At 36.9% G+C, this 25148-nt stretch overlaps 3 protein-coding genes across 8 annotated transcripts; all 3 read left to right on the forward strand.

The window, feature by feature from the left end:
• The first annotated feature begins 3394 nt into the window (after positions 1–3394).
• Positions 3395–8799, forward strand: LOC132165270 (Tetratricopeptide repeat (TPR)-like superfamily protein). Of its 6 annotated transcripts, none has more exons than XM_059575759.2 (2): positions 3395–4575; positions 8642–8799. In XM_059575759.2, exon 1 carries the CDS (start codon positions 3491–3493, stop codon positions 4571–4573), a length of 1083 nt encoding a protein of 360 aa, XP_059431742.1. In that variant the 5' UTR covers positions 3395–3490; the 3' UTR covers positions 4574–4575; positions 8642–8799. The 6 variants fall into 6 exon arrangements, with proteins under 6 accessions (XP_059431742.1, XP_088367612.1, XP_059431743.1 ...); XM_088511486.1 differs by lacking the exon at positions 8642–8799 and adding an exon at positions 8460–8585; XM_059575760.2 differs by lacking the exon at positions 8642–8799 and adding an exon at positions 8130–8148.
• Positions 8800–10061: 1262 nt separating this feature from the next.
• On the forward strand, positions 10062–15196 carry AAT (aspartate aminotransferase). The gene is made up of 10 exons (XM_059575757.2): positions 10062–10476; positions 10557–10788; positions 10873–10966; positions 11071–11174; positions 12018–12266; positions 12362–12475; positions 12647–12730; positions 14292–14462; positions 14549–14662; positions 14917–15196. The coding sequence occupies exons 1-10, from the start codon at positions 10340–10342 to the stop codon at positions 15055–15057; spliced, it is 1440 nt and encodes a 479-aa protein (XP_059431740.2). The 5' UTR covers positions 10062–10339; the 3' UTR covers positions 15058–15196.
• A 1932-nt stretch (positions 15197–17128) lies between these two features.
• On the forward strand, positions 17129–18990 carry LOC132166592 (Polynucleotidyl transferase, ribonuclease H-like superfamily protein). Its single transcript, XM_059577440.2, has 5 exons — positions 17129–17578; positions 17717–17763; positions 18073–18136; positions 18265–18447; positions 18559–18990. The coding sequence occupies exons 1-5, from the start codon at positions 17129–17131 to the stop codon at positions 18652–18654; spliced, it is 840 nt and encodes a 279-aa protein (XP_059433423.2). The 3' UTR covers positions 18655–18990.
• The last annotated feature ends 6158 nt before the right edge of the window (positions 18991–25148 follow it).

The raw sequence follows: 25148 nt of genomic DNA on the forward strand, positions 1-25148 counted from the left end.
TAAATGTAGGAAAAATTCTTAAAAAATTTCCTGTAACAAAATCCTTTGGTGTTTACAACACCAAATGATGCTTCCCTTAAAAGATTATTTTAATGAGATATGTTACACATCATTTTGTCAGTCATCTTTCAACCATTTCTTTTACAAATTCATTACTGAATTTATGGACTCATATGTGGATTTTACAAATTTAATAGTGGATTCACTCGTTTACTGTATGGAGATTGGAAAAAAATGAGATGGATAATAATTTTTAGAGAAGTGTTATAGGTCAATATTTTTTTTCATATTTAGCCAATCTTATCTTACAAATCAACAATTAGATTTGTGGACTTATGTGAACCCTACATAAGTCAATTGTAAACTCAACAAATATAATGGTTGATCTATTAAATTTGTAGAAGAATATGGGTCAAATATGAGAACTTATTGACCCTTAGTATTTTTCTAATTTTTATCAAGTAATACTAAGGACCATTTTTGTATCCTCCTAAAGCTGATGTGCCTTTTAAAATCACCATTAAATTTTAGATGAATTATACTTGAATTTTGATCCAATGGTGATTTTGAAAGCCACATCAATTTTAGAATGATAAAAAGATGGTTTATAGTATTACTCATTTTTATCATTTATCTATTTTATATAGGCTTTCTCTTTCCTCCAAAATTTATTTGAAATCTCCCTCTTGTGTGAACATGTAAAAAAAAAAAATTATTATTAGAAATAATATTTAAATGACTTTCTCTTTCCTCTCTCTTTCTCCTAACATTTAATTTAAAGAATATTTAAATGGTATAAGAAAATGATAAGGGATCTATTATGGCGTATTTGAATAAGGAAACAAAAAGTAATTTGGTTTCTTACATTTAAGAAAATTTTAAGAGAAGCTGTTGACTTCCGCTTCATGAAGCTTGATCCCTAATGGATTGAGTTACCATTTAGTGACTACTGTTAGCACTCTTAGTCTATAATAAAGTTAAGACTCGACCTTCCATTTTCTTTTACCTAGAGAAAGAACTGCTCAATAATCGTTTGGGATTCACAAATGCATTATTTTGTTCAAAACAAAATTGTCAACTCTATCTTTCTCTCTCTCTCTCTCTCACTCTCTCTCATTACTTGAAAAATGTTACTCATCAAAAATGTGGCATGTAGCGTGTTATTGACGAGAATTAAGTATATTTTTATCGGTAAAAAAGCTTCAAGAAAAAACTATCTTTTGATTTTCTAAAAAAGAACGTCCCTTTTGAGAGGAAAATTCTTTTTAGCTGCATTGATAACATGTCATCTTTTCAGTAGATCGCATTTTCCAAGTCATTTAACACAAAGAACGTCCTGAATTTCGTAATTTTAAAATTTACAAATATATTTAAATTATAAGATATCCCGATCCACGCCAATGGGCCTAAATTGAAAGTTGTTAGCGAGTCCACATGGACCAAAATTTCCAAACTTGGTTGTTTACTACATGGACCGTTGAAATGAAAAAGAAAAATGCCGCTAGCAGGAGTACTTATGTTGCAACATATAAGGCTTGATGCCTATGCTAGCCTGGCCCTCGAGACGAATGGACTGGGCCTGGCCTGAGCCTGGTCCAGCCCAGTTAATCCAAAGTTTCATCAACAAATTATTTTTGTTATGTTTAATTTTATAAAAGAGTTTTACCTTTCTTGGCCAAATATAAGCATTGAAAATAGAAAATTTGGATCCAAATCCTCTAAGTTTTTTTAACATAACATGTTGATGAAGTTTTTAAAATTATAACCATTATTTTTATTAAATGGTTTAAATTTTATCACCTTAATATACAACTTAGTGACATAAAGTTTAATTTTTTTTAGAGTTGATAAAAATTGAAATAGTAGAATCTAGAAATTTAATTAAAAATAACTCTAAGAATTTAAGAACTTCATTGTCATCCTAGAAAATTTTAAAATATTTTGATTTGGAAATTTTTTTTTTTTTTTTTTTTTTTTCACATTTTAAATGTTTAGAACTTTTTTTGTGATTGCATTGGGAAGTAGAACTTTTGTCTATAGAATAAACTATCACCTAATTAGCAATATTCTATCCCCTCCCTCCAAGAAAAATTTTCAATTGAGACAATGTACTCCCAAACTACTAAAAATTTGACAATCTCCTCCTAAGGCTATTAAGAAGACAAAAATGACCATATTTTTTTGTCAATAAAACAAAAACACCCCTATTTGTATGAAAAATAATTTTTGCTCATTTTTTTATTTTTATTTTTTAAAATTTCCATTCAATTTTTTTCATTTTTATTTGTTGTGCATATACTTGTGAGGTTTGTGTCCCACATTGAAGAAATATATAGAACAATAATACTTTATATATATATATACTTGTTTGACTCATCATAGTGTTTCTCTCCCCAACAATTGGTATTAGAACCCATGGTTTAGTTTCCGTTGCTAACACATTTGGTTTTACTCCTTTAAAAAGAGTGTCGTTTCTCTTGGAGTATGTGTGATATTCTTGTATGAGGGAGAGTTTGGTCAATGTGGTAGAAACTCATAAGTAAGGGAAGATTTATTTGCTGACGCGTTTGGTTTGACTCCTGTAAAAAGAATGTCATTTCTCTTGCAGTACACGTGATACTCTTGTATTGAATGAGGGGGAGTTTGGTTAATGTGGTAGAGACTCATAAGTGAAGGAAGATTTATTGTGCAGCACTTGTGAGATTTGTGTCCTACATTGAAGAAATATAAAGAGCAATAGTACTTAATATACATAAATAGACCAAAACTCATTAGCTTATGCTTTTGAGCTAGTCATGGTGTCCTAATCTGTAGATTAACCTATTATTGTTTGACTCCCCTTGATGTTTCTCTCTCCAACATTAATTTTAGTTTTTTTTTTTTAAAAAAAATTTATTAAGGGTATTTTCTTTATTAGGGGAAACATTGACAATTTCTGGTAATTTGGTGAGACATTGTCGCAATTGAAAGTTTGAGGAGATACTGTCAATTATTGGGTAGTTTGAGGGGGCATGTAAACTTTCTCTAATTTTTTTAAGAAAAAAACCTTATTTTTAAGCTGCTTCAAAAGCGTAATTTAAAACTTTTTCAGAGCAAAAAAGTTAAAAAAAGTGATTTTAAAGATTTTTACTAAAATGACCAATTTTTGTTTAACACAACTTTTTATATATTAGAAATATTTTTTTAGGCCGAAAAAATAAAACAGAAACACTCGGTGTAAAAAATGGCTTTTATAAATTAACCCAAAGAAGGCCCTAAAGCTGGACCTATGGGCTTAGTCCGGAGTCCTAACCCTCTAAATTTGAAGGATGGGCTGGGCCACCCGTGTGCCCATAGCTCCTACACAGCTCGTCGAAAATATGCCGTACATATGAACTTTCACACTCCACTAGAATGAAGAATCCCCCGTCTATTGCAGTCTTAACCAATCTCCGATCTCTTCCTCCTGTCACCCACGGCGCATTTTAGCCCCATCCACCTCACCACCAACATGGACCCGGAGACGGACCCGGACCCGCCCTCCGATCCCCTAACGAACGAGTTCGGCACCCTGGACGACCTGGCCTACGACCTGAGCTCGCTCCAGGACATGGCGGCCCGAGGCTCGTGGCGCTCCATCCTCGACAAGATCGCGCGCGCGCGCTCCCTCTCGCTCCTCCGCAAGCCACACGAGCACCTCACCTACCTCTCCTTCAACGTCCTCGCGCTCGCCAAACTGCGCCGTTTCAACGACGCCTCCGCCGAGCTCGACACCCTCGAGGACCTTGACGGGTCCCACTACCAATACCAATCCTACCCCTCTGTCTACCCCAACCGGTCCGGTTCCATGGTGCCCTTCTCCCTCCGGTGGCTCATCGCGCTCATCCCAGTCAAACTCGGTCAACGCCAGCTAGGCCTCGACCGCTTCTACAGCCTCCTCGATTTCGTTCGCTCCAAAGTGAAAGAGAAGGATGGCGTTTCCGTGAATATCTGGAAGAAGAGGGAGGGTCTTGTGATCAACGCGATAATCGGGCACCATCTGGGCAACAAAGAGTTCTCTGTATGCTTGGATCTGATGCACCATTTGCTCATCCCCAATTTCTCAAACCCTATATTGTGGTCGAAGCTCGGGTACATTCAGATGCAGATCGGGGATTTGGAGAGCGCAAAGAGCTCGTTCAATCGCGTCGAGGCGTTGATGAAGGAGGGCAATGGTGAGGGGCTACTGAGCGAAATCGAGTTCAAGAACCTGGTGGGTAGGAACAAGGCGATGGTGTACATGGTAGGGAAGGACTACGTGTCGGCGGTGAGGGAGTTGGAGGAGTGCATTGAGAGGGACCCCATGGACGTCGTCGCCATCAACAACAAGGCGCTCTGCTTGATGTACTTGAGGGACTTGCCGGATTCGATCAAGGTGCTGGAGAATGCGCTCGAGAGGGTGCCCACTGTGGCGCTCAACGAGACGCTGGTCGTCAATCTGTGTAGCATGTATGAGTTGGCTTATGTTAATCACTCCGATACCAAGAGGACGCTCAGTAGTTGGATCGCTCGGGTTGCCCCCGATGACTTTGATACGACCTGTACTCGGATTTAGAGGTACTTATTTCTCGTTTGCATGCCTTTTCCGTTTGAGTTTGTTTATGAGCATGCATTACACTCACATTTTTTGGATAATTTGTAAATAACTATGGAATTGGTACTAAAACCTGGGGTTCAATGTATTTTCTGTCGAATCTTTCATCCGGGTCTTTGTAAGGAATTTCTCGTGTTACACAGCTAGAATGGCTAATTTCTTAAATATGGGAGGATAATAGTAGTGTTTGTCACTTCAAGTGCTGAACTGGTTTCTATCAGCTAGATATTGATCGTATAATTATTCTTGTAAGGCCTTGTTTGGCCCAAATTTCCAAATTATGTATTGAACTGATTGGTGTTTTGGTATATGTCATGCTTATAGCTTGTAGCTTGTAGCGATGTGTGGATAAACTTGAACTTCTGTCTTATGTCGATTCAATCAATTCTTGAGCTTTGATTTAATTGTCCATATTGGTGATACCCTATTAACTGCCTCTACCTGTTGAGTGGTCTTAAAATTCGATTGCTTTCCATGTCTTCTTCATCGTTGGTGAGTATGCCGAGATCAAACTCTCTCATGGGGCCCACCTGACATGCCTCAACTCCAGTAGGTCATCTCCACTGTCAGGTTTGCTCCTTTCCCCATTGACCATAGGAATGACATCTACCTCGAGCTCACCTCTAGTATGTCGCTGCTACCATGAATTTCGCTATGCTGTCTATGGCTTTCACTAAACCTTCTTGTCCATGGTCAGCTACACCCTGCCTTGTGCCTGGTTTGGCAATTTTCCCAAGCAATATCTCGAGGTAGGTGCAATGGGTGATGGGAGAAATGGCATCATTGAGGTGGTTTGTTGGGGAGGTTGAGGTGACAGAGCTTGTTGAGCAGGGTGAGAGAGTTGAAGGGCTTAGGAGGTTGAGGAAGGGAGGGAGAGAGTAATAATGCAGGTTGGCAGAGCAATGGATACCATGCCACAATGCACATAGGCCAAAATAGGTAAGGTCGTTGGTGTAGTTCGGGAGAGAGGGAGAGGGTGAGGGAGGCCAAGGCTAAGGCTAAGGGCCAAGGCTTGTTGATCTTAGGGGTTTTGGATATTGGGAAGAGTGGCTAAAAAGAAGTCTGCTTTTAAAACTATATAATTAACTTCAAACTTTCGATGGAGTGATGGCTTACATGGTGGGTGGTTGGCCTGTGGCATTGTCGCTGTCGAATGGGGATGTGCGCGTAGAGGTTTGGTTAGCATGAAACATTCTTCAACCACGTGATTGGCACATGTATTGGTCTTTTAATTGGTCATTTCACAACTCCAAAAAGATCAAGAGTAATCTGGTTTACACAGTTCCAACAAGCACGTACAACAACCATGGTATAATTTCCATCCAAATTAATGTTTGATTTAGACAGTAGAGGGGCATTGAAACAAATTTGTCAAATTAAGAGGCCAAGTGATGCGACATAAACTTTAGAAGGGGCTTGCAAATAGAATGGTATTTCAAGGGGGAATGTGTAATTTATACTATTTATTATATTTGTAATTGGATTTATTGCAGAAGATAGTTTCTGTATGGATGTCACTTTTATCTTTGTTTTATCTTTTCTCTTTTTTCCTCTCTGCTACATTAGGCGTAAGGTTTATCTTCATGTATAAAGAGGGAACTTTGAGTAACTTGCAATAGGAATCTCATATATGGTTCTAGATGCATTTTTCTGGAAGGTAACCTCATAGAATTATTCAAATTCTTCTAATTTTTCTCTGTTGGTTGTATTTGGCATCAAATTGACCAAATGTTTCAAGCAAACAATGGTAGTGATATGGCTGGTTATGAACGGACTCAATAGATGTTTAGGCAGTCACATAGTTTCTCTATCAGGGCAATGTTTTATGTTGTAAAATGTTGCATTTTTGTGTTGAATTTGTGTTTCTCCTTCTTCTATGTAGCAAAGTAGCTTGTGGACAGTGCTAGGAAGCCATTGTGCGTTAGAACAAGCAATTGATTGAGCTTTAAAAAGCCTAAACGCTCACATAGTTTGACGCATCCGTGTGTATGGCTTGAAGAGGCCTTTTAATTACCAAAAAGAGGGATATAGCCCGAGTCTTGAATACAGGAAAGACCGATTACGACTGTTGCAAGAGTCTCTTTGAAGCTCATTGAGAGGTTGAAACTGTTTGCCGCTGAGTTTCAATTCGATATGTTTATCCAAAATTCCCGAAGAACTCCCCTCGCTGGCCCACGGACAACAGAGCGAATTTAGTAGGCTATAGTACTGTATGGCTATGGGCCTAGTCGTTTTGTTATCTTGCTCTCACGAGTGCTTTTGATGGATCAACTGTAGTGGCCTGTTTGAACAGCCTCAGGGATGATCTTGGATTGAAATCCAAGACATGACCCATTGAAAGCCCAGGTAATAATTCCTAAAATAGATGAGAGATTTGTCCAAGGAAGCGATAGCTAGCTCAACCGGCAGGGAGACAGATACACTGCCATACGTAGCCAAATTCTCTTGATCGACCCTTTTCCTAGTCAATCGGGCATACTCTCTCCTACTCCAAGAAGAGAGGCAGCATGAACTCCATGTGCATCCATCTTCAACTGATGCAGCAGCTTTTGCAATTAGTAACTCTTCATACTCAAACAAGCGAATTCCCGCAAATCGTGTACACATACATAGATACGCATGTATGTGTGTGTGATTTCTTATAAACATGCTATGATCAATACGGCTGGAAAAATTGTTGCATCTAATGGATATGATGTAACATTTTGATACAAAAAACTGCTAATATAACGGAAGGCCACATCCCTAACAACTTAGACTATTGTTGTTATACTATTGTAGCATGACATAGACAATTGTTTTGTTTTTATATCATATTAGAGTTGCATGTCAAATATTGGCATCACGTTCATGACATAAGCATAGGCATTGCAGTATTTTGTGTCCTAAACAACTTATGCCCCTGGGAGGCATCCATTTTATAGACGAATGATTACAGGGTTGATCAACCACCTCAACCTATTTCTTTATTTCAGACTTTCGGCTGCAAAAATTTTCTATATACATTGCGTATCAGTGCACTAATAAGATGAAAGAACTATTAATTTCAGATCTAATAAAGCTTATGCGAATGGTTATTGTAATGTTCAGAATGATATAATATGACATCTAGCAGCTTTCCCCCACACAGAATGTTGAAGGATCAAGTTGCCTGCTGGGTCTTGGGTTAAACTTTATGTTTGGGAAGGAAGAGATACAGATTAACTTGCAATTGCTTTAGTGTTCTAGATGCCTTTTCTTGAGATGAAACATCCATAGAATGATTCAAAATAATACAGCTTTCTCTATTATCTTCAATTTGGCATCAATTACTGATGTCAAGATGTTTTAACTTTTAGCAAACATTAGCAATGACTCTTCTGGTTGTGAAGGGACTCAATAGATGTTTAGGCTGTCATAATGTATCTGTCATACCAATATATACACATCGTAATCTTTTACATCATTATGTTGATTCTTTTGTTATATGATTTTACTATATTTAATTTTTTATTTGACTTCAATTTGCTTAGTCTAGATCCAAAGAAGTAGTTGCCTGTGATGGCTGAGATGGAACAGGAAGTAATTGATTTCTTTAGACAAATGAGTAAATGAAGTAGATAAAGTGCATTAACTCCAGGACTTTTGGAATTCAGGACTGTTTACAACATGAAATTGCTGAATACTGTTTGGATTTTTTTTTTCCTATTTCCTTTTTGATTTTTGGATATAAAAAGGTTATGAAAGCACTCCATCAAGATGATTGGCACTTGTAGACCTTTTTGGGAAATTCTTACTCCTATATTCTAAATTGGTACTCAATGATGGTAAGTTGTTTTTGTTTTTGTTTTCTTTTCTTAATTGGTAGGTCTTGACTCTTGAGCTCATAACCACATCTCCATCTACTGAGGAGATGTCACATTTGAGCTAGAATTTTATAGCTCAATGATTGCAAGTTGTTACTGAATTTGACGTAGTGATTAGTCATTACCCACTGAATTTGGCTTTTGAGCAAAACTAAACTGATTAATTTTTTTTTTTGAAAAGAAGAACAATAACAGGATAAACAAAAAACTTGTGCAAGTATTTATGGCTTCTGGCCTTATCCCAAGAAGTCCGTTCAACCTCATACACTGACGAGTGCCCAGTAGCACCATCTTATTTATCTGAAGCAGATACTTACCTTTTACCAACCTCATTCACTGTGTTATTGACGTTGGAACTGAGCAAATCGAGAACAAGTCAAGCTTGAGTTTGAACAAAATTTAAGTTTGATGATGAATTAAATTTGAATATAAAATCTAATTCAATAATTAAAAAATGGGTAGAGTTGGCAAAGTTTTCCAAATCAATTTTGTGTTCTCAAATCTTAAAAAAAAAAAAAACCATTTTCTTACAAGCACTTCTAAAAAAAACACTACACTTTAATGACTTTATGATTAGGATCTCTTATAATTGGAAATTTTTGTCATGTCCTCCTTTGGATAAGGGTTTGTACGAGAAAGCTCCCCAGCCTGACCTTTGGGCTTTGATGAGGGCCTGCTTATGCCGGAGAACCTTACTCAAGTGATTGAAAAAACTACGTCACATCAACTTTAAAATTAAATTAAAAAGATAACTTATATAGCATTACTCACTCCCTAAACGCTCTACCTACTAAGTTTTGGTCAAAGAAAAGTAGGGGATGTAGATGGACATATTAGCAGACAGCAAAATCCAAGGACTAGTTGAAGTATTCCTGGGGCCCAAAATGAAAGAAAAAAAAAAAAAAACGAAAAGAAAAGAAATTCGTTACGTCAAAAAAAAACACTACAAACTTTTCAACGCATCTGAGAGGCGATCTGTTGATCATGATTAAGGTAAGGTGCAAATTACATAGATTTAACGTTATATAATCCACGACAACTGGAGGGTAGGTAGCCAAGAACTTCATCCAGCAAGCCCACCAACTACCATGAAGCAATTTGGAAGCAATATTTATATGACACTTAAAATTAATTATTGATTTTTTTTTTTTTTCATTTAGCAAAAATTAATCTAAAAATTAGTTAGAAATGTCAAGGGAGAATCAAAATTGAAATAGATGGTATCAAAATTCCACATGAGACATACCTGAGATGATTTTCGTCCAATTAGACAGAAATTAGTAATGGAAGGTCTGAATTGAAAATTTTTGAAACATTTATATTGTCAATTTTTAAACATTGGTGTTCAAATTAAAAAACTCATAAAACTTAAAGAGTAAAGTAAATTTAACTTATTATCAAATATTTTTCGTTTGACTAAGAGGTGAACAATTCAAAATTTATTTACTAAATGTCCTAATCCCATGATCTAACGTTCTTTGTTAGCCCCAAAAAGAAAGAGAATGAGTAATCATCACCAACAACCCAATTAGGTGTACACCCCTTTCAGGCTTTCACCACCCCCCACAACAACAAAAAATAAAAAAAAATCACAACTTTTCAGCTCCTCGCATACATTTTACGATGTCAAATGCAATTGCAAATCTAACCAATCAGTACCGTCTGATTTTGATTCTCTCAACGACCAGCGGAGGTCCGAGTCCTGGCTGCGGACGCCTTTGGTCCAACCTCACCAACCCCAACTTGTTCTTTTCCCACCAACCCGCACTCGCGCGTGCGCTTAAATCCCACTGTTTTCAAAACTTTTTAGCATTTCCCTTTGGGTATCGGAATCGAATCCCTGAAACTCCCAACAGCATTCGGAACCTGTCTTTATATTTCAATGGCTAACTCGTTGCACAGCTCGTCCGCCATTCCTCGGCTCAGTGTCAGAGGCCAATCCCTCGGGCTCCACTCGGCTGCAGAGCCCAGTTTCAGATCCATATCTTTTGCCTCTCACCCTCGCACCCTCCCTCTCAAGTATGTCATCGACCCACTTCTCTCTGTTTCTCTAAAATCATTTCCTTTCTTTCTCTGATCTATCCGGTCGTTTTTGGTAGGTCTTTGGAGGGCACAAGGCAGGCAAAATCTTATAGAGTAAGTGCGGTAGTGAGGGCAGAGAGTGACGCAATGGAAATTGATCTTTCTCTTAGTCCCAGAGTTAACTCCGTAAAACCTTCCAAAACTGTGGCCATCACCGACCAGGCCACGGCTCTCGTCCAAGCTGGCATCCCCGTTATCCGGTTAGCCGCCGGAGAACCAGATTTCGATACCCCAGCTCCGATTGCAGAAGTAATTATCCTCTTTTAACTTTTGAATCTATTCTGTTTGTTTTTAGTAATTTTTTTTTACCTCAAGTGTTTTACATTGATCTAGGCTGGGATAAACGCGATTCGAGAGGGTTACACGAGGTACACTCCAAATGCGGGGACTCTAGAAATCCGCCAAGCAATTTGCGAAAAGCTGAAGGGTTGGTGCTTGCTATATTTTGTGCCACTTGAGAGTTGTTTTTATGTGGTGGGTGGATTTGTGAGATGCGAATCTGACGGACAATTGGGTTTTTTGTTGTTGCAGAGGAGAATGGGATCTCTTACACGCCTGATCAGATTTTGGTCAGCAACGGAGCCAAGCAGAGCATTCTTCAAGCCCTGCTTGCAGTTTGTGCACCTGGAGATGAGGTGCAAAGCTTTATGCTTTTCATTGATTGTTTTACACCAAATATATGGCTGTTTGATACAATTTGTTGTGTAATTATACTGGAAGTGCTTTGTGGTGTACAGTTTGGTACAAGATTGTCTTAGGGAAGTTTAGTTGTTTTTATACTTGTTTAGCTGTCATTTTAATTAGACCAAATTACTTCTTGAAAAGCTACTCAATAACCCACTTTAACATAGGGTTATTGCTGATTGAGAGTTCAATGACTGAAAATTTTGAGTTTAGAAGACTTAAAAAGATGAGGGTGAGACAAATTTGTTGCAGACGACTATCTGGTTTCACAAAGCATATCAAAGTTTTAAGAAATTTGGTAGAGTTGTAGTTAGAAGAAGAAAAGTTCTCTTTGTTAACTACTTAAAGAGGTTGATATGCAATAAAGTTGGTGGCACAGATGGCCTGATGGTGGACTTCAAAAGATTGTGTAAGAACTGTGTGTTTCTTGTACAATAGGAAACTCTGTTAAAATTTTAATTCTCCTAAATGTGGATGTTTTAAAGGAGGAAATAGCTTGTTCAGGCTTTTGTTAACAGATTACAAAGATTGGTAGCTGAAGGGATGTTCTCTTTTTCCTCACGTGTTGTTGTTAAGGGCGTTAAGTTAAAGTTTCGGTAGATTGGTTGCTGCGTGGATTTTTTTTTTCTCTCATCAGCTTCCTCTCGAAGCTATGATGTTTTTAGTGTTCCTATGGTGTATATACATGTTGAATATGCAAACTTTTAATGCTAAGAGCTGCTGATTATTGGAACATTGAAATACTTTTAAATGTGAAGGTTGTGTGCATTTACCAAACAACATTAATTTTTCAGGTTATAATTCCAGCTCCATTCTGGGTGAGTTACCCGGAGATGGCAAGACTGGCTGATGCAAAACCTGTGATTCTTCCAACAAGCATCTCTGAAAATTTTCTTTTGGATCCGAAACACCTTGAATCCAAAATCACAGAAAAGTCAAGAGTGCTGATTCTTTGTTCTCCATCCAACCCAACAGGATCTGTTTACCCCAAGAAATTGCTGGAAGAGATTGCTCAAGTTGTGGCAAAGCATCCCCGGCTTCTGGTACAATACCTGACCTGAACCTAAAGACAGAACTTGAATATTTTCAATGTCACTGACATTTCAATCTTGGATTTTCTAATGCTTTTTCTCTTCAGGTGCTGTCTGATGAAATATATGAACACATAATTTATGCTCCAGCAACTCATACGAGCTTCGCTTCTTTGCCAGGCATGTGGGAGAGGACTCTAACAGTCAATGGATTTTCTAAGGCAAGTCAATGCCGCTGCATATTCATATTGGTCTCCGTTGATTAATTTTATACACTGTTTCTCTTCTATCAATTGGTTCCTCCATATTTAACTATGGTATGGTTGTATTTTCATACATAAACTGGTAGGTCTTATTCTATGAATTGACATTTAGGTTGTGGGACTTTGTAGGCCTTTGCAATGACTGGTTGGCGGCTTGGATATCTTGCTGGTCCAAAACATTTTGTTGCGGCATGTGGAAAGATACAGAGTCAGGTATATCATATCTTTAATAATTTGCATATTTCTGCTCACCTAGCTCTATGCATCATGCATTCTGTTAATTTCATTTCTACTTTGCCATAAGGAATTGGTTTACAAAAATCAAATTACTTATAATGATTGTTGCAACGAGAATATATTATATGTTTAGCTTCTATACTTGATTTAGAACAACTGGTTTTTCATAACTCTTGTGTCCTGTTCTCTACCATTGCCTCTGACATTCAATGGAATATTCTAGGCCGAATAGGCTCCCATCTTCTTAGGTTAACTAGGTGGATTATGTTGACAGTTCGATCCAAAGTACTGTCAGAAATTACTGTCATATTCTTAACAGTTTCTGTAGGGTATTGAGGACTGCTTGCTGCAGTCATATATTGATTTTGTGCGAAGGTTTGCAGGAACACTTTGAATTCATGGCACATCAAATTTTCTGTGATTTGTTTCAAAATATGGACAAGTAAATCATGTTGAACAAAAACCAATGGACAAGTAAATCATGTTGAGCAATTAGCTGATTGAGTTATTAGGTGGGCTTTGGGGTTCATTTTGGGATATTGAAAGGAATCTGGTTTGAGTATGCTCAAGTTTGTTAATTCAGAGTTTGTTACTTGATCAACACTTGCAGATGTTGAAATATTGATGGAATTTTAAATTAGGAATTATGAAGATTTCTGCAATTTGAATATCCCAATGTTGCGTAGATGGTTGAAAATTTGGTAATGTGTTAAATATAAACTTCTTGAAAATATTTCTGAATTATTTGGTGTGCATAAAAAATTCATATCCTGAATGGAAGACATGATTTGGGGTGCAAAGTAACATATTTTATTGGGTCTTGAGATCTAGATATATTATAGTACTCAAATACAATGAGATCTTAGAGGAGCATTTAAAGGGGCATGTAAAAGCAAAGTGATGAGGACCAAAAGATTTGTATTACATATGCAAATTAAAATTGTATCTACTGTTTAGAAATTTATTGATATCTTAGACCATGGATTGTAAAGCATGGCTTATTTTGCATCTTCCTTTCTCACGTACCCCAGCAAGAAGGGTAAGAATGAGGAAAGTGCTATGCACAGAGTTAAAATGCAGAGGCTGAATTAGAAGTAACTATGGAGGGCATAATATCATACGCTTGTGTTGGGGAGAAATACAAAATGAACACCATGTAACAAAATGAGGAACTTCAATTAAAATAGTATAAACTTGTTAAAAAGAAAGGATGATAGTCTTTTTTTTTTTTTGATAAGTAAGAAAGGATGATAGTCTTAAAAGGTGTTAAGTTGTAGTTGAAACTGCTAAGAGGTTACCAAGCAGAAGTTACAGATCACGGTTGCCAACTTCACATATTTAAAATGGTGATTGTTAATTAGTTGGGTTTATTTTTGATACCTTCTTAACTCAATCAGAAAACAAATTAAATTAAACCTGTAATGGAAGTTGATATTTTAACATTTCAACCTGCCTTTGTCAGTGGATGGGAATTCAATCCATGTTACTTATAATATAGAATGTAAGCTCCAGCTGATTGTAGTGTATTTTATTCCAGTCCACTTCAGGTGCCAGTAGTATATCACAGAAAGCGGGGGTTGCAGCATTAGGACTGGGTTATGCTGGTGGGGAAGCTGTTGCTACCATGGTAAAAGCATTCAGGGAACGGCGGGATTTCTTGGTTAAAAGCTTTGGACAATTGAAGGGTGTCAAGATATCAGAACCCCGGGTACTAACAATTTGCTTCCTTTCTTTTTTTTTGGTGGATAACTCAGATGATTGTTTTCCTGATCATCACATATTCAATACTTGCAGGGAGCTTTCTATCTCTTCATTGATTTCAGCTCTTACTATGGAGGTGAGGCTGAGGGATTTGGCAAAATTGAGAATTCCGAGTCCCTCTGCCGGTATCTGTTGGACAAGGGTCAGGTATGCTTCATGCAATGCTGTTTAAGGAACTTTCCATTCTCAGTAGTTTTTAATTTTAGTACTCCTCTTAGAAGTAATTGGGAAGGGATGAAAATTTTCTGTCATGCCATTACATGGAAAATCTCTGGATAATTTTTTTTTAAATGCTGATGATTTTGTGTGAACTACATTCTAGCTCTATCTGGAGTTTGAGGGAGTAAAAATTATATGGAGCTGTTTATTCTCCTAGTTGGGTAATGGCTGTGTATTTACAGGTTGCGCTAGTCCCAGGGGATGCATTTGGGGATGACAGCTGCATCCGGATCTCATATGCAGCATCACTCAAAACCCTTCAGGCTGCAGTGGAGAGAATTAAGAAAGCACTCATCTCACTCAGGCCTGCTGTCCCTGTTTGATCGATGTAGATAATTCCGGTGCCACCAAAGGCAAAATTTGTTTTTCCTTTCTTAGGCTTCAAAATGTTTATTGGAATAATTATTTGGAAACAAAATAAGATAAAGTATGGTCATCTGGTTTGGTTGGCCCTTTTTACCAGCATCGTCTTTGTTTGTGATGGTAAGTGCAGACGACAAACTTGGACATTTCCTTTGTATAACGTTTTCAGTGAGGTTGGGTTTTTAACAAAAAGTAGCACATTGGTAGTGAAGCCAACAAAAAACACATCTCAACTAACAAGGGTAATTGTCTTTTTGATCCATATAAGATCACTGGATTAATTTCTCGTATGAGTGGAGGGATATCTATCAACTAATTTCACTTTTGTTAGGAATTATGATTAGGATAAGAGAAAATTACATGCACTCTCAATATACGCTCTTTGACATGACATTGAAAATTATTGTTTTGGATAGATCGTTATTTAATTTTAGATTTAATGGTGATTTTTATTGTTATATTAGGGAGTGTGGACTTGAGAGTGCATGTAGCATTCTCTAAGAATAAATCTATGTCCAAGAATAACTCCTCTCTTTACCCCTCACTCCTCTTCCCCTGCATGTGGTCCTTACGTATTTCCCTACCTTTTTCCTTTACCATAGGAGCAGTAGATCATTAATTTTGTTGTTTATTTATTTATTTTTATTGTGGATTACTGTCTCCCATTATGTGTGTAACTTTTTGTTGCATAGATAAACAAAATGGAAATGTTAGGTGTTTTTTTAGTCCAAGATGTATATTATTTTCTAAAAAAGTAAAAAAAAAAACAACCCTTATTTCTTTGAAAAATGTTTGGCTTCATTAAAAAGTTTATTTTTTGGCCATTTTAATCTTAGGTGACATAACCCATTTTAAAATTAATAAATTTTAAACAATAAATTAATAGATTTCTAGAAAATAGGTCGTGTCACCTAGAATTAAAATGGTCAAAAGATGAATTTTTTAATGAAGCTAAGTATTTTTCTATTTCTTTCACCTGATTATTAGAAAATAATATCTATCTAAGACGAGGAGGACACTATGAGAACATAAAAAGAGCACCTAACATTCTTCCAAAAGAAATCGTTGTCCTATTAGCTCCACCATTCTGCAGGACATGGATATGGAACTCCTCATCTTCGAGTTCAGATTTGGCTTTTACAATGTTTCCCTTCTTGTTGTGGTCTTCATCGATCTTGGTTGCCACTTGCCATTGTAGAAGACCTCTCTAGCCGGTTTCTTTGTGTTCTGTATCAGAAATTGCCTTGTGTGACTCATTTCTTGTCTTTCAGCCCAATATACATTGGACCGAACCTTTTTTTTTTTTTTAAGCAATATATTTTTTTGTTTGGGCTTTGTTTTCGAAGAGCCCGCCCCTAATTTTTTGTTTTCTTGTAAATGTAGAGTAGACCAGGTTTTAATGCCAACAATTCATTAACATTATTGCCAAAAGTCTATAGGTTTTATTATATTTACCATACTCAAATTTCCTTGCGTACAAAGATTTGTTTTTTAATTAAATTTAATTAGTAAGGAATTGAAGGACCAGCAATTTCTGTGACATACGTTTCACAATTCCGTGGAAGTGATTTGCCCCAAATATTCAGGCACATGTGCCTTCTTTTGATGGTAAACATATCTAGTTTACGCAAGATGGTGATTGGGAATATTCCTGTCCAGAAGACTTTGCTTCAAATGTTTCAACATCTTCAAATCATAACGTATTTGATGAAGAAAGTTGAAAACTTTTTCAAAAGTTTCTCTCCTTCAAACCCGAAAGCAAAGAGCAGAAAGCTAATCCTTGGACCTTGTTGTTTATAATATTCCAATCTACCTGGAATTGCTTTGCATAGAACATCCTGATCAAGATGCCAAGAACACCCTTTATCCTAAGCCTAAACAAATAACTTGAACTACAAGAAAACCAATCTCAACAAGAATTCTCTTCTTCTCCCTCTCCTTCTCCTTCCCCTTTCCTCTCCCCTTACTTCACCCATTTAAACGCACGATGGTACTCATGTTGAACACAAACAAAAAAAAAACACTTTCGAAATGGAGACGTATAATTCTGGCAAACAAAGCGCAGCAGAGATTGTGTTCTTCGACTTGGAAACGACAGTGCCCAACAGAACTGGGAAACGTTTCTGGGTATTGGAGTTTGGAGCAATTGTCGTTTGCCCACAGAAACTTGTCGAGCTAGAGAGCTACAGCACGCTCATACGACCCAAGGATTTGTCTGTGGTGCCGTTGAGATCAGGAAGATTTGATGGGATAACAAGGGCAGCTGTCGCAAATGCGCCGGTTTTCGAGGAAGTTGCCGACAAGATATTCAGTATTCTGAATGGAAGGGTGTGGGCAGGCCACAACATCCAAAGATTCGATTGCATTCGTATTAAGGAGGCATTTGCTGATATTGGTCGGCCGGCACCGGTGCCGGTTGGGATGATTGATTCTTTAGGAGTCTTAACCGACAAGTTTGGGAGAAGAGCCGGTAATATGAAGGTATGTATTAGCAAATCATTGAACATATCCAAACATGTTTAATTTCTTTATTAGATCAACATTATTTGGGGGATTTTAGTGTATATTCATGTAATTAAGAAGGAAATAGTCTTGACCTGATCGATCTATTTTTATTAGATGGCAACATTGGCTTCTTACTTTGGGCTTGGTCAGCAAAAGCACAGGTATGGAATTCATCAGATTAGATATTTAGGGTCCGATTGATTTTACGGTTTCAAAACGTAGTTAAGGGTTTGATAAAAACATGCATGGTTTAATTAGCTTTTAAAATCGTACGTGCTTAAAAAAATGCATCTAATTGCTTGAAATTTGAAAATAAATATATACCATTTTGTAAAAGCACATGCATTCCCAAATGAGATACTTCATACGATTTTGTTTAAAAACGCACTTTTAATCAATGAAATCGCGGGATAAAAAACGGACTCTTTACATAAAATCATAACCATGGCTTTTACAACAATGTCAAACAGAAGCCTAGACGATGTTCGGATGAACTTGGAGGTCCTCAAGCATTGTGCAACAGTGCTCTTCTTGGTATGCACTTAATCTCCCAAAAGTTTTTCAATAATGTTTGTCAAGATCGTAATTTTTTCATACAATTAACATTGTTTTGGGAGTTAAATATATATTGATAATTTGACGTGGAATATATATGGAATTAGGAATCAAGTCTCCCCAGCGTACTACAGGGCAAATGGCAAGCATCTCCCACAATTATGACACGAAGTAGAAGTAGTATTGGAAAATTGGCATGCAGAGAAGAAATAAGTAACCCGCGGAAATCTCCACCAACTTCTTCTGCATATCAGAGAGCAGTTCCCTATACAAGAGGAAGCTTGGGAAAGGTTTTAGTTATATATATATATATACACTTAATTTTCTTTTTTTGGATGAATATATATATATATAAACACGCACATAATATTTATTAATTTATTTAATTGATATGAAAACAGATGATGACAGAAAGAGTGAGGGATATCTTGTGTAAAGCTCAAGGAAAACCCCTTAACAACCTCATCCTCAAGCATTCTCATACGCTGCTCCGATGAGAGTCAGAGGAAAGTGGTCGCCGATTTCGCATCTGCATGTCCCGCCGTCCGACATCCTATATATGTGGTTTGAGACCACAAGAATTACACGTAGATCGAGTACTTACAACGGTGGAAAAGAAAGGGCTCTCGTTTTGAATGCCTTCACGTCCTTCGATTCGACACATTTCATGCACGTGAGGATGCTGAATCCGTCAAAAAGATGCCCTACAAGGACACCATTAATTCATTTGTATATTCTTAATTTAATTGATTAATTGGTTTATTCTTTTTAAAGCAATTGTTATTATCCGGAAGCAATTGGCTCCGTATGTAAATATTACTAACTTGTAATAGTCCGACTTTAATCCACCGTAATATTCTTTCCAAAAAGTTCAAACTGTACGTGGTTTTATTGTGATATATATTACAACTTTTATTATAAATTTCTTATAAACTTGACTTAGAAGTTTGTAATTGGCATGATCAGCTCATTGGCTAGGCCAATTTGGCCGTTATCTAAGGCTCCCCGGCCCAATGGAATTAATAAGGTCCCAATTAGCAATGGAATCATTAAGTTTTGTTTAACAAAAAATATTTGAAGGCCCAATCATGGTCAAAATTGAAAATCTAAGAGTGTTCTGCTTAGATTTGTTTTGTGCAAGAAGCAATCAAGCATCAAAACAATTTTTGGGATCCATTATATTTTAGAGGAGTATTTGCCATAGCCCAATGCACATTAATTGATTTAACAAAATTGGTGAGAAAAAGTAAGTAATTTTAGAAATCCCTCTTGTGTCCCTCCAAGAATGATGTGGCTATTAAAATTACCATTGGGCTTGTGATTAATCATTATTATATTTTGATCAAATGTTGATTTTAATAGTCACATTATTCTTGGAGGGACTCAAGAGGGATACAAGATGGACTTCTAGAATTACTCGAAAAGTAATGTCTTAGTTAACGCATTTCACTTTAGTTTTAAAATTTGAAAAATTATTACCCTATATATATATATATATACACACACACACACGTATCCCCTTCAACTAATTAACATTCAATTTGCAATTTCTTTAAAAATTAAAGATTGCTTCAATGTTCTCCCCCACTTCCTCAAACTATCAAAAATTGGCGAATAACTTTTGTCCTGCAAAAAGACAAAAATGACTCTAAAACTTTGTTAGTAAGACAAAAAATACCCTTATAAATTTGAAAAAAAGAAAAAAAGAGGCTGGAAGAAGGGTTGGCCTCTTTTTATTTTTCATTTTTCATTTTTCATTAAAGGCATTTTTGTTATTTGGGGTACATTGCAATTTTTTGGTAGTTTGAAATGACATTGAAGCAATCTTTAGTAAAAGAAACATTACAAATTGATGAGTGTTAATTTGAGGAGTATGTATAGGTTTCCCTTATAAGTTATAACTAATATATATTCATCTTTAAAATATATTAATTTTGTTGGGTGGTCTTGGGCCTCTCTCACCCCACCATTGTTGGGGTTATCCCACATCTTTATCTCCCCCGCACACATCGGGCCCTGGGTCAGAGTAGCGATAACCCGTTTTTCCTGTGGACTGTTGGGCCGAGACTTGTTGGTAAACCTGGGCTCTGATATCAGTGTTGGATGGTCTTGGGCGTCTTTTAATCCCAAAAGCTAGTTCAAGAGGTGAGGCTTTCCCTTACACTTATAAACTCACTACTAGCCTCTTTCACAACCGATGTGGGATAACCCCAATAATTTTTCCAGTACGTTTTACAGGGGAAAGAACAAACACACAATTACACAAACATTATGTGATATTCCTAGAAGTAATGCTAGATACTATCTTTTTATCCTCCTAAAGCTGATGTGGCTTTTAAAATCACCATTGGATCAAAATTCAAGTATGATTCATCTAAAATTTAATGATGATTTTAAAAGTCACATCAACTTTAGGAGGATTTTAGGAGGATAAAAATATGGTACCTAGCATTACTCTATTCCTAGAACCTCCTGCAGTTCCCTGTATGTATTCTCTCTAGGAAATGCTGATCAATTAACCAAATATAAATTCGCACCTTTATGTTATATATATGCCCTAGCCGGCAAACATTGAATTTGTGTAATAAATTAAGCTGAATTTCAAGAATAATCATTTGCATGCGTGTTTTATATTAGCTAGCTTCATTTATGTATTTATTTTTGTTTGACTAATTTCGGGTTTAAGACATCCATCCACCTCTTCATGTCACCCAGACGGCCAAACCTACAAGCATAGAGTATCACGTGCTAATGGTTCAAATTCAAACAAAGTGGAAGCCTAAAAGGAAGAACAAATAAAGTGGAAAAGCCTTTCCTAAGCAATAACCTCTTATGTATATGCGGTTCACCCACTAAGCAATAAAGTGAAATAAGGCTTAAATACAATGAATCTAGACGCCTTCTGAGTTCTTAATTAATCTTACTTTCTATAATACAAGAGTCCTGCTATGCCGCTGCCGTCGGACATATATTAAAATAATTAAAAAAAAGAAATTGTTATTTTTTTTTTGTTAGTTAAATTTTTATGAGTTAATATTTAGTTTCTAAAGCCTTAAAACTTATTTTTAAATTCAAAATTAAAACTTAGAGGTGGAAGGTTAACCCTTTATGGATGGTATTATTCAAAAAGGATTTGATCATCTTAAATTTGGTGTTAATGCCTCAAATTTGGTACTAATACCTCAAATTTAGTGCTAATACCTCAAATTTAAATTTGGATTCCCCTTTAATATCTCTCTTCTTCAATTTAAATAAAAATTAAATTAAATTAAAAAAAAGAAGAAGAAGAAGAAGAAGAAGAAAGAGTAAAATGCCTAACCTCATGGCAGCTGGAAATCTTTATTCATAATACAATACATTCTATTGACCCTAAAGAAGAAGCCTGCTTCATGAGTAGAGATTTTCAGCAGCTTGGGGTCATCGATACCAGCGTCTGACGTGGCCAAGAATTTTTTTTTTTTTTTTAAATAAAATAAAAAAAGAAAAAAATTTAGGTTAGAAATCTGAGTAGAGATTTCCGGCTGCAAAATTTAGGTAGCCAAGCGTCAAACATTTTGCTTTTTTTATTTTTATTTTTATTTATTTATTTATTTTTCTTTTTTGAAGAAGAGTGATATTAAAGGGAAATCTAAATTTGAGGTATTAGCACCAAATTTAGGATGATCGAATCCATTTTAGGTGATACAATCCCTAAAGGATTAACCTTACACCCCTAAATTTTAGTTTTGAATCAAAAAATAAGTTTTGAGGCGTTAAAAACTAAATATTAACTCATAAAAATTTAACTAACAAAAAGAAAATAACAATTTTTTTTTTTTTTTTTTTAAATATATGTTCGACGCTAGGCTGCCAAAATTTGGTAGCCGCCTAGCAGGACTCCTGCTCCATGGACCATGCACTAATCCAAAAAGTGGTTTTTACACGCGTTAGCTCTCCATTTCTTTTGAAATAGATAGTATCTATTTTATGATCAGAATTAAAAGTTTTTTTTTTTTTGATAAGATGGTCAGAAATATTAAAAGTTGGTATATATATATACTTAGCGGTGTATATAATATCATTTTATTTATTTATTTATTTTTTTTTTAAAATACCGACATTAATATTATATATACCGTTAAATGCACTAACTTTAAATATAGACTATATAATAAAGAGGATCCCATAGTAAGTCCGCGTGTGACACATAAATGCAAGCTAATGGGTGCCGGCCAAAAAGTGTCATGATGAATAAGGTCATTTCGTAAACTTTGTTTCATTCAAAATATAGACAGGAGTGATTAGTGATAAAGAGTCATTATTTATGCTTGAATTGGTAGGACTTTTACCCACTGATCCACAATAAATTCTCTAATTTTTTCTTCTTCTTTTTTTTTTTTTTTTTTTTTTTTTTTTCAATCAAAAATAATTAACTAAAGCTATCTTTTTTAATTTTTGTTAATGACTTTTCAAATACATTTTCTATCGGATTATCTATTTTTCTTTATACCATTTAAAGACCTTTACTTTTTATAATCCGAACAACAGAGAGAAAAAGCGAGATAGAAATACTTAAGAAAAAAAAAAAGAAAAAAAAGAAGAATGTGAGAGAGAAAAACATAAAATACTTGTGCATCGAATTGCCAGCTTTGTTGGGTCAACTTAGGGTTGAAGGCCCAATCATGGTCCCCTCCCCCACTTCCCCAAACTACCAAAAATTGGCAATTAACTTTTGTCTCGCAAAAAGACAAAAATGACTCTAAAACTTTGTCAATAAGACAAAAAATGCCCTTATAAATTCGAAAAAATAAAAATAAAAGAAAAGAAAAAAAGGGGCCGGAATAAGGGGTGGCCTCCTTTTCTTTTTCTTTTTTTTTTCATTTTTTTTTTTTCATTAAAGGCATTTTTGTCATTTGGGGTACATTGCAATTTTTTGGTAGTTAATTTGAAATGACATTGAAGCAATCTTTAGTAAAAGAAACATTACACCCTTGTTTTTTTTTTTTCTCTAGGGTCCCTGCGAAACTTCTAGAGGAGAAGAAAGTTTTCTTCCAACACGAACACCCTTGTTTGTGTAGGGAAGGTTAAACCTGTTGAAGGTGAAAATGGCTGAGGACCTGGAGGCGATGTGGGGAAGGTTCACTTTGACGGAAGAAGAGCAGGAAGGGCTTGTAGTGGTGGAGGAGGATGTGGAAGAGATTACGGAAAAAGGGAAACACTGTCTGGTTGGTAAACTCATAACCGACAGATTTGTTGGGAAGAATATTATTCGGGCAAAACTGATCAGGATTTGGAGGCCATCTGGATCTCTGGAGTTCAAAGTTCTAGGTGAGAACTTATTTTTGCTGAATTTCGAACATGAGTGGGACAAAATTCGCGTAATGGAGGGTAGACCATGGATATTTGAAGGACAACTTTTCTCTGTGGCCGACTATGATGGGACCACACCACCATCCGAGATGAACTTTGATACGGCATCCTTTTGGGTTCGCATGTTTAAGTTACCATTATCATGTATGGGTCGGGAGATGGGGTTCAAGCTGGGGGCCATCATTGGAGAAGTGGAAGATGTAGACACGGATGAAAATGGTATTGGTTGGGGAGAATATCTGCGTGTAAAAGTGCAGATAAATGTTTTCAAACCTCTACCGAGAGGTCGGATACTCAAACTGAAAAACAAAGCACTGTGGATTCCTTTTCAATATGAAAAAGTCCCTAAGTTTTGTTTTCAGTGTGGTGTAATTCAGCATGGTGCAGGGGGTTGTGTGAATGAAGAACTGAGATGGAAGCACGGAAAATCCACGGAAAAGGAATATGGAATATGGATGCGGGCGGGCTCACCTCAGAGACGAACGGAGCAAAGAAAGGGGCGTTACGATGATGAAGGTTTCTTCTATGACAATGAGAAATTCCAAGGCACATCATCGGCGACGGGAGCTGCAACTTTCCGGCCGGCGAGGAGCCCACATTCGGAAAGTAACGGTCCTCCATCAAGGGAAGAAACAAGGGGCGAGAATGGCGGAATCTCTGTAAATTCCAAAAACAGAACGGATGCTGCTATGGGCGGATCATCAGGCGGGGACTCTGCTTCTCTTATGAGAAATATGGGTAGGCATTCAATTGGAGGCGCAAAAGAGGGGCTGACGAGTAAAGCTAGAAACCCCCAGAAAGGAAAGAATGTGGAATTTATGGGAGAAGAAAGCTGGACAGCTCACGTGGAGGAGAATAACGTGGTGAAGGGATGCGTGGCGCAAAATCCTGCTGTGAGTAAGATTCAGCTTAACACACCGGGTATGGGGAGTATCTTTGGATTTTCTCAGAAAGGAAAGAATGATGATTTTATGGGAGAATCTGGCTGCGAGACAGATGGCGCGGGGGAGAAAAACAAGCGGAACAGCTGTGAGGTGCAAAAATTAAATGGGGAGTATAATCAGCTAGCCACGTCTTTGGGTGAGGAGCGTGGGACAAATTCACGTAAGGCTATCGCTGGGCCTGGTGCATCCCAAGATACAGGCCCATTGGAAAGGAAAATAGGCTCGTTGAGGAGTTGGAAAAAGAAAGCCCGAGAATTGCAACCCGCGGAACCTGTGGATGCGGGGAGAAGTGTGAAGCTTGGGAAACGACAGGCTGAGGCTACTGATGAGGCAGAAAAGAAAAACAAAGAAGGGAAAAAAGGGAAGAAGACTATGACAGGAGATAAGCCAAAGAGCTTATATTCGGCGGTGGCTGAAGCTCAGCCCCGCCCAGCGCCATGAGTATACTAAGTTGGAACTGTCGGGGGCTTGGGAACCTCCGTACAGTTCGGGACCTTTGCCGTATGGTAAAGGAAAAGAAGCCCAGTTTGGTTTTTCTTATGGAAACCAAACTAAAAGCCCTGAAGGTGGAACATGTGAAGATTCAGTTGGGGTTTGACAGTGTTTTTGTTGTAGACAGTGTGGGAAGGAGTGGCGGTCTAGCGCTCTTTTGGAATAAAGCTGTAGATGTAGAAATACAAAATTACAGCCGAAGGCAT

This window comes from Corylus avellana, chromosome 11, assembly GCF_965113065.1.
Source record: "Corylus avellana chromosome 11, dhCorAvel1.hap1.2, whole genome shotgun sequence".
In the NCBI taxonomy this organism is placed as follows: Eukaryota; Viridiplantae; Streptophyta; class Magnoliopsida; order Fagales; family Betulaceae; genus Corylus; species Corylus avellana.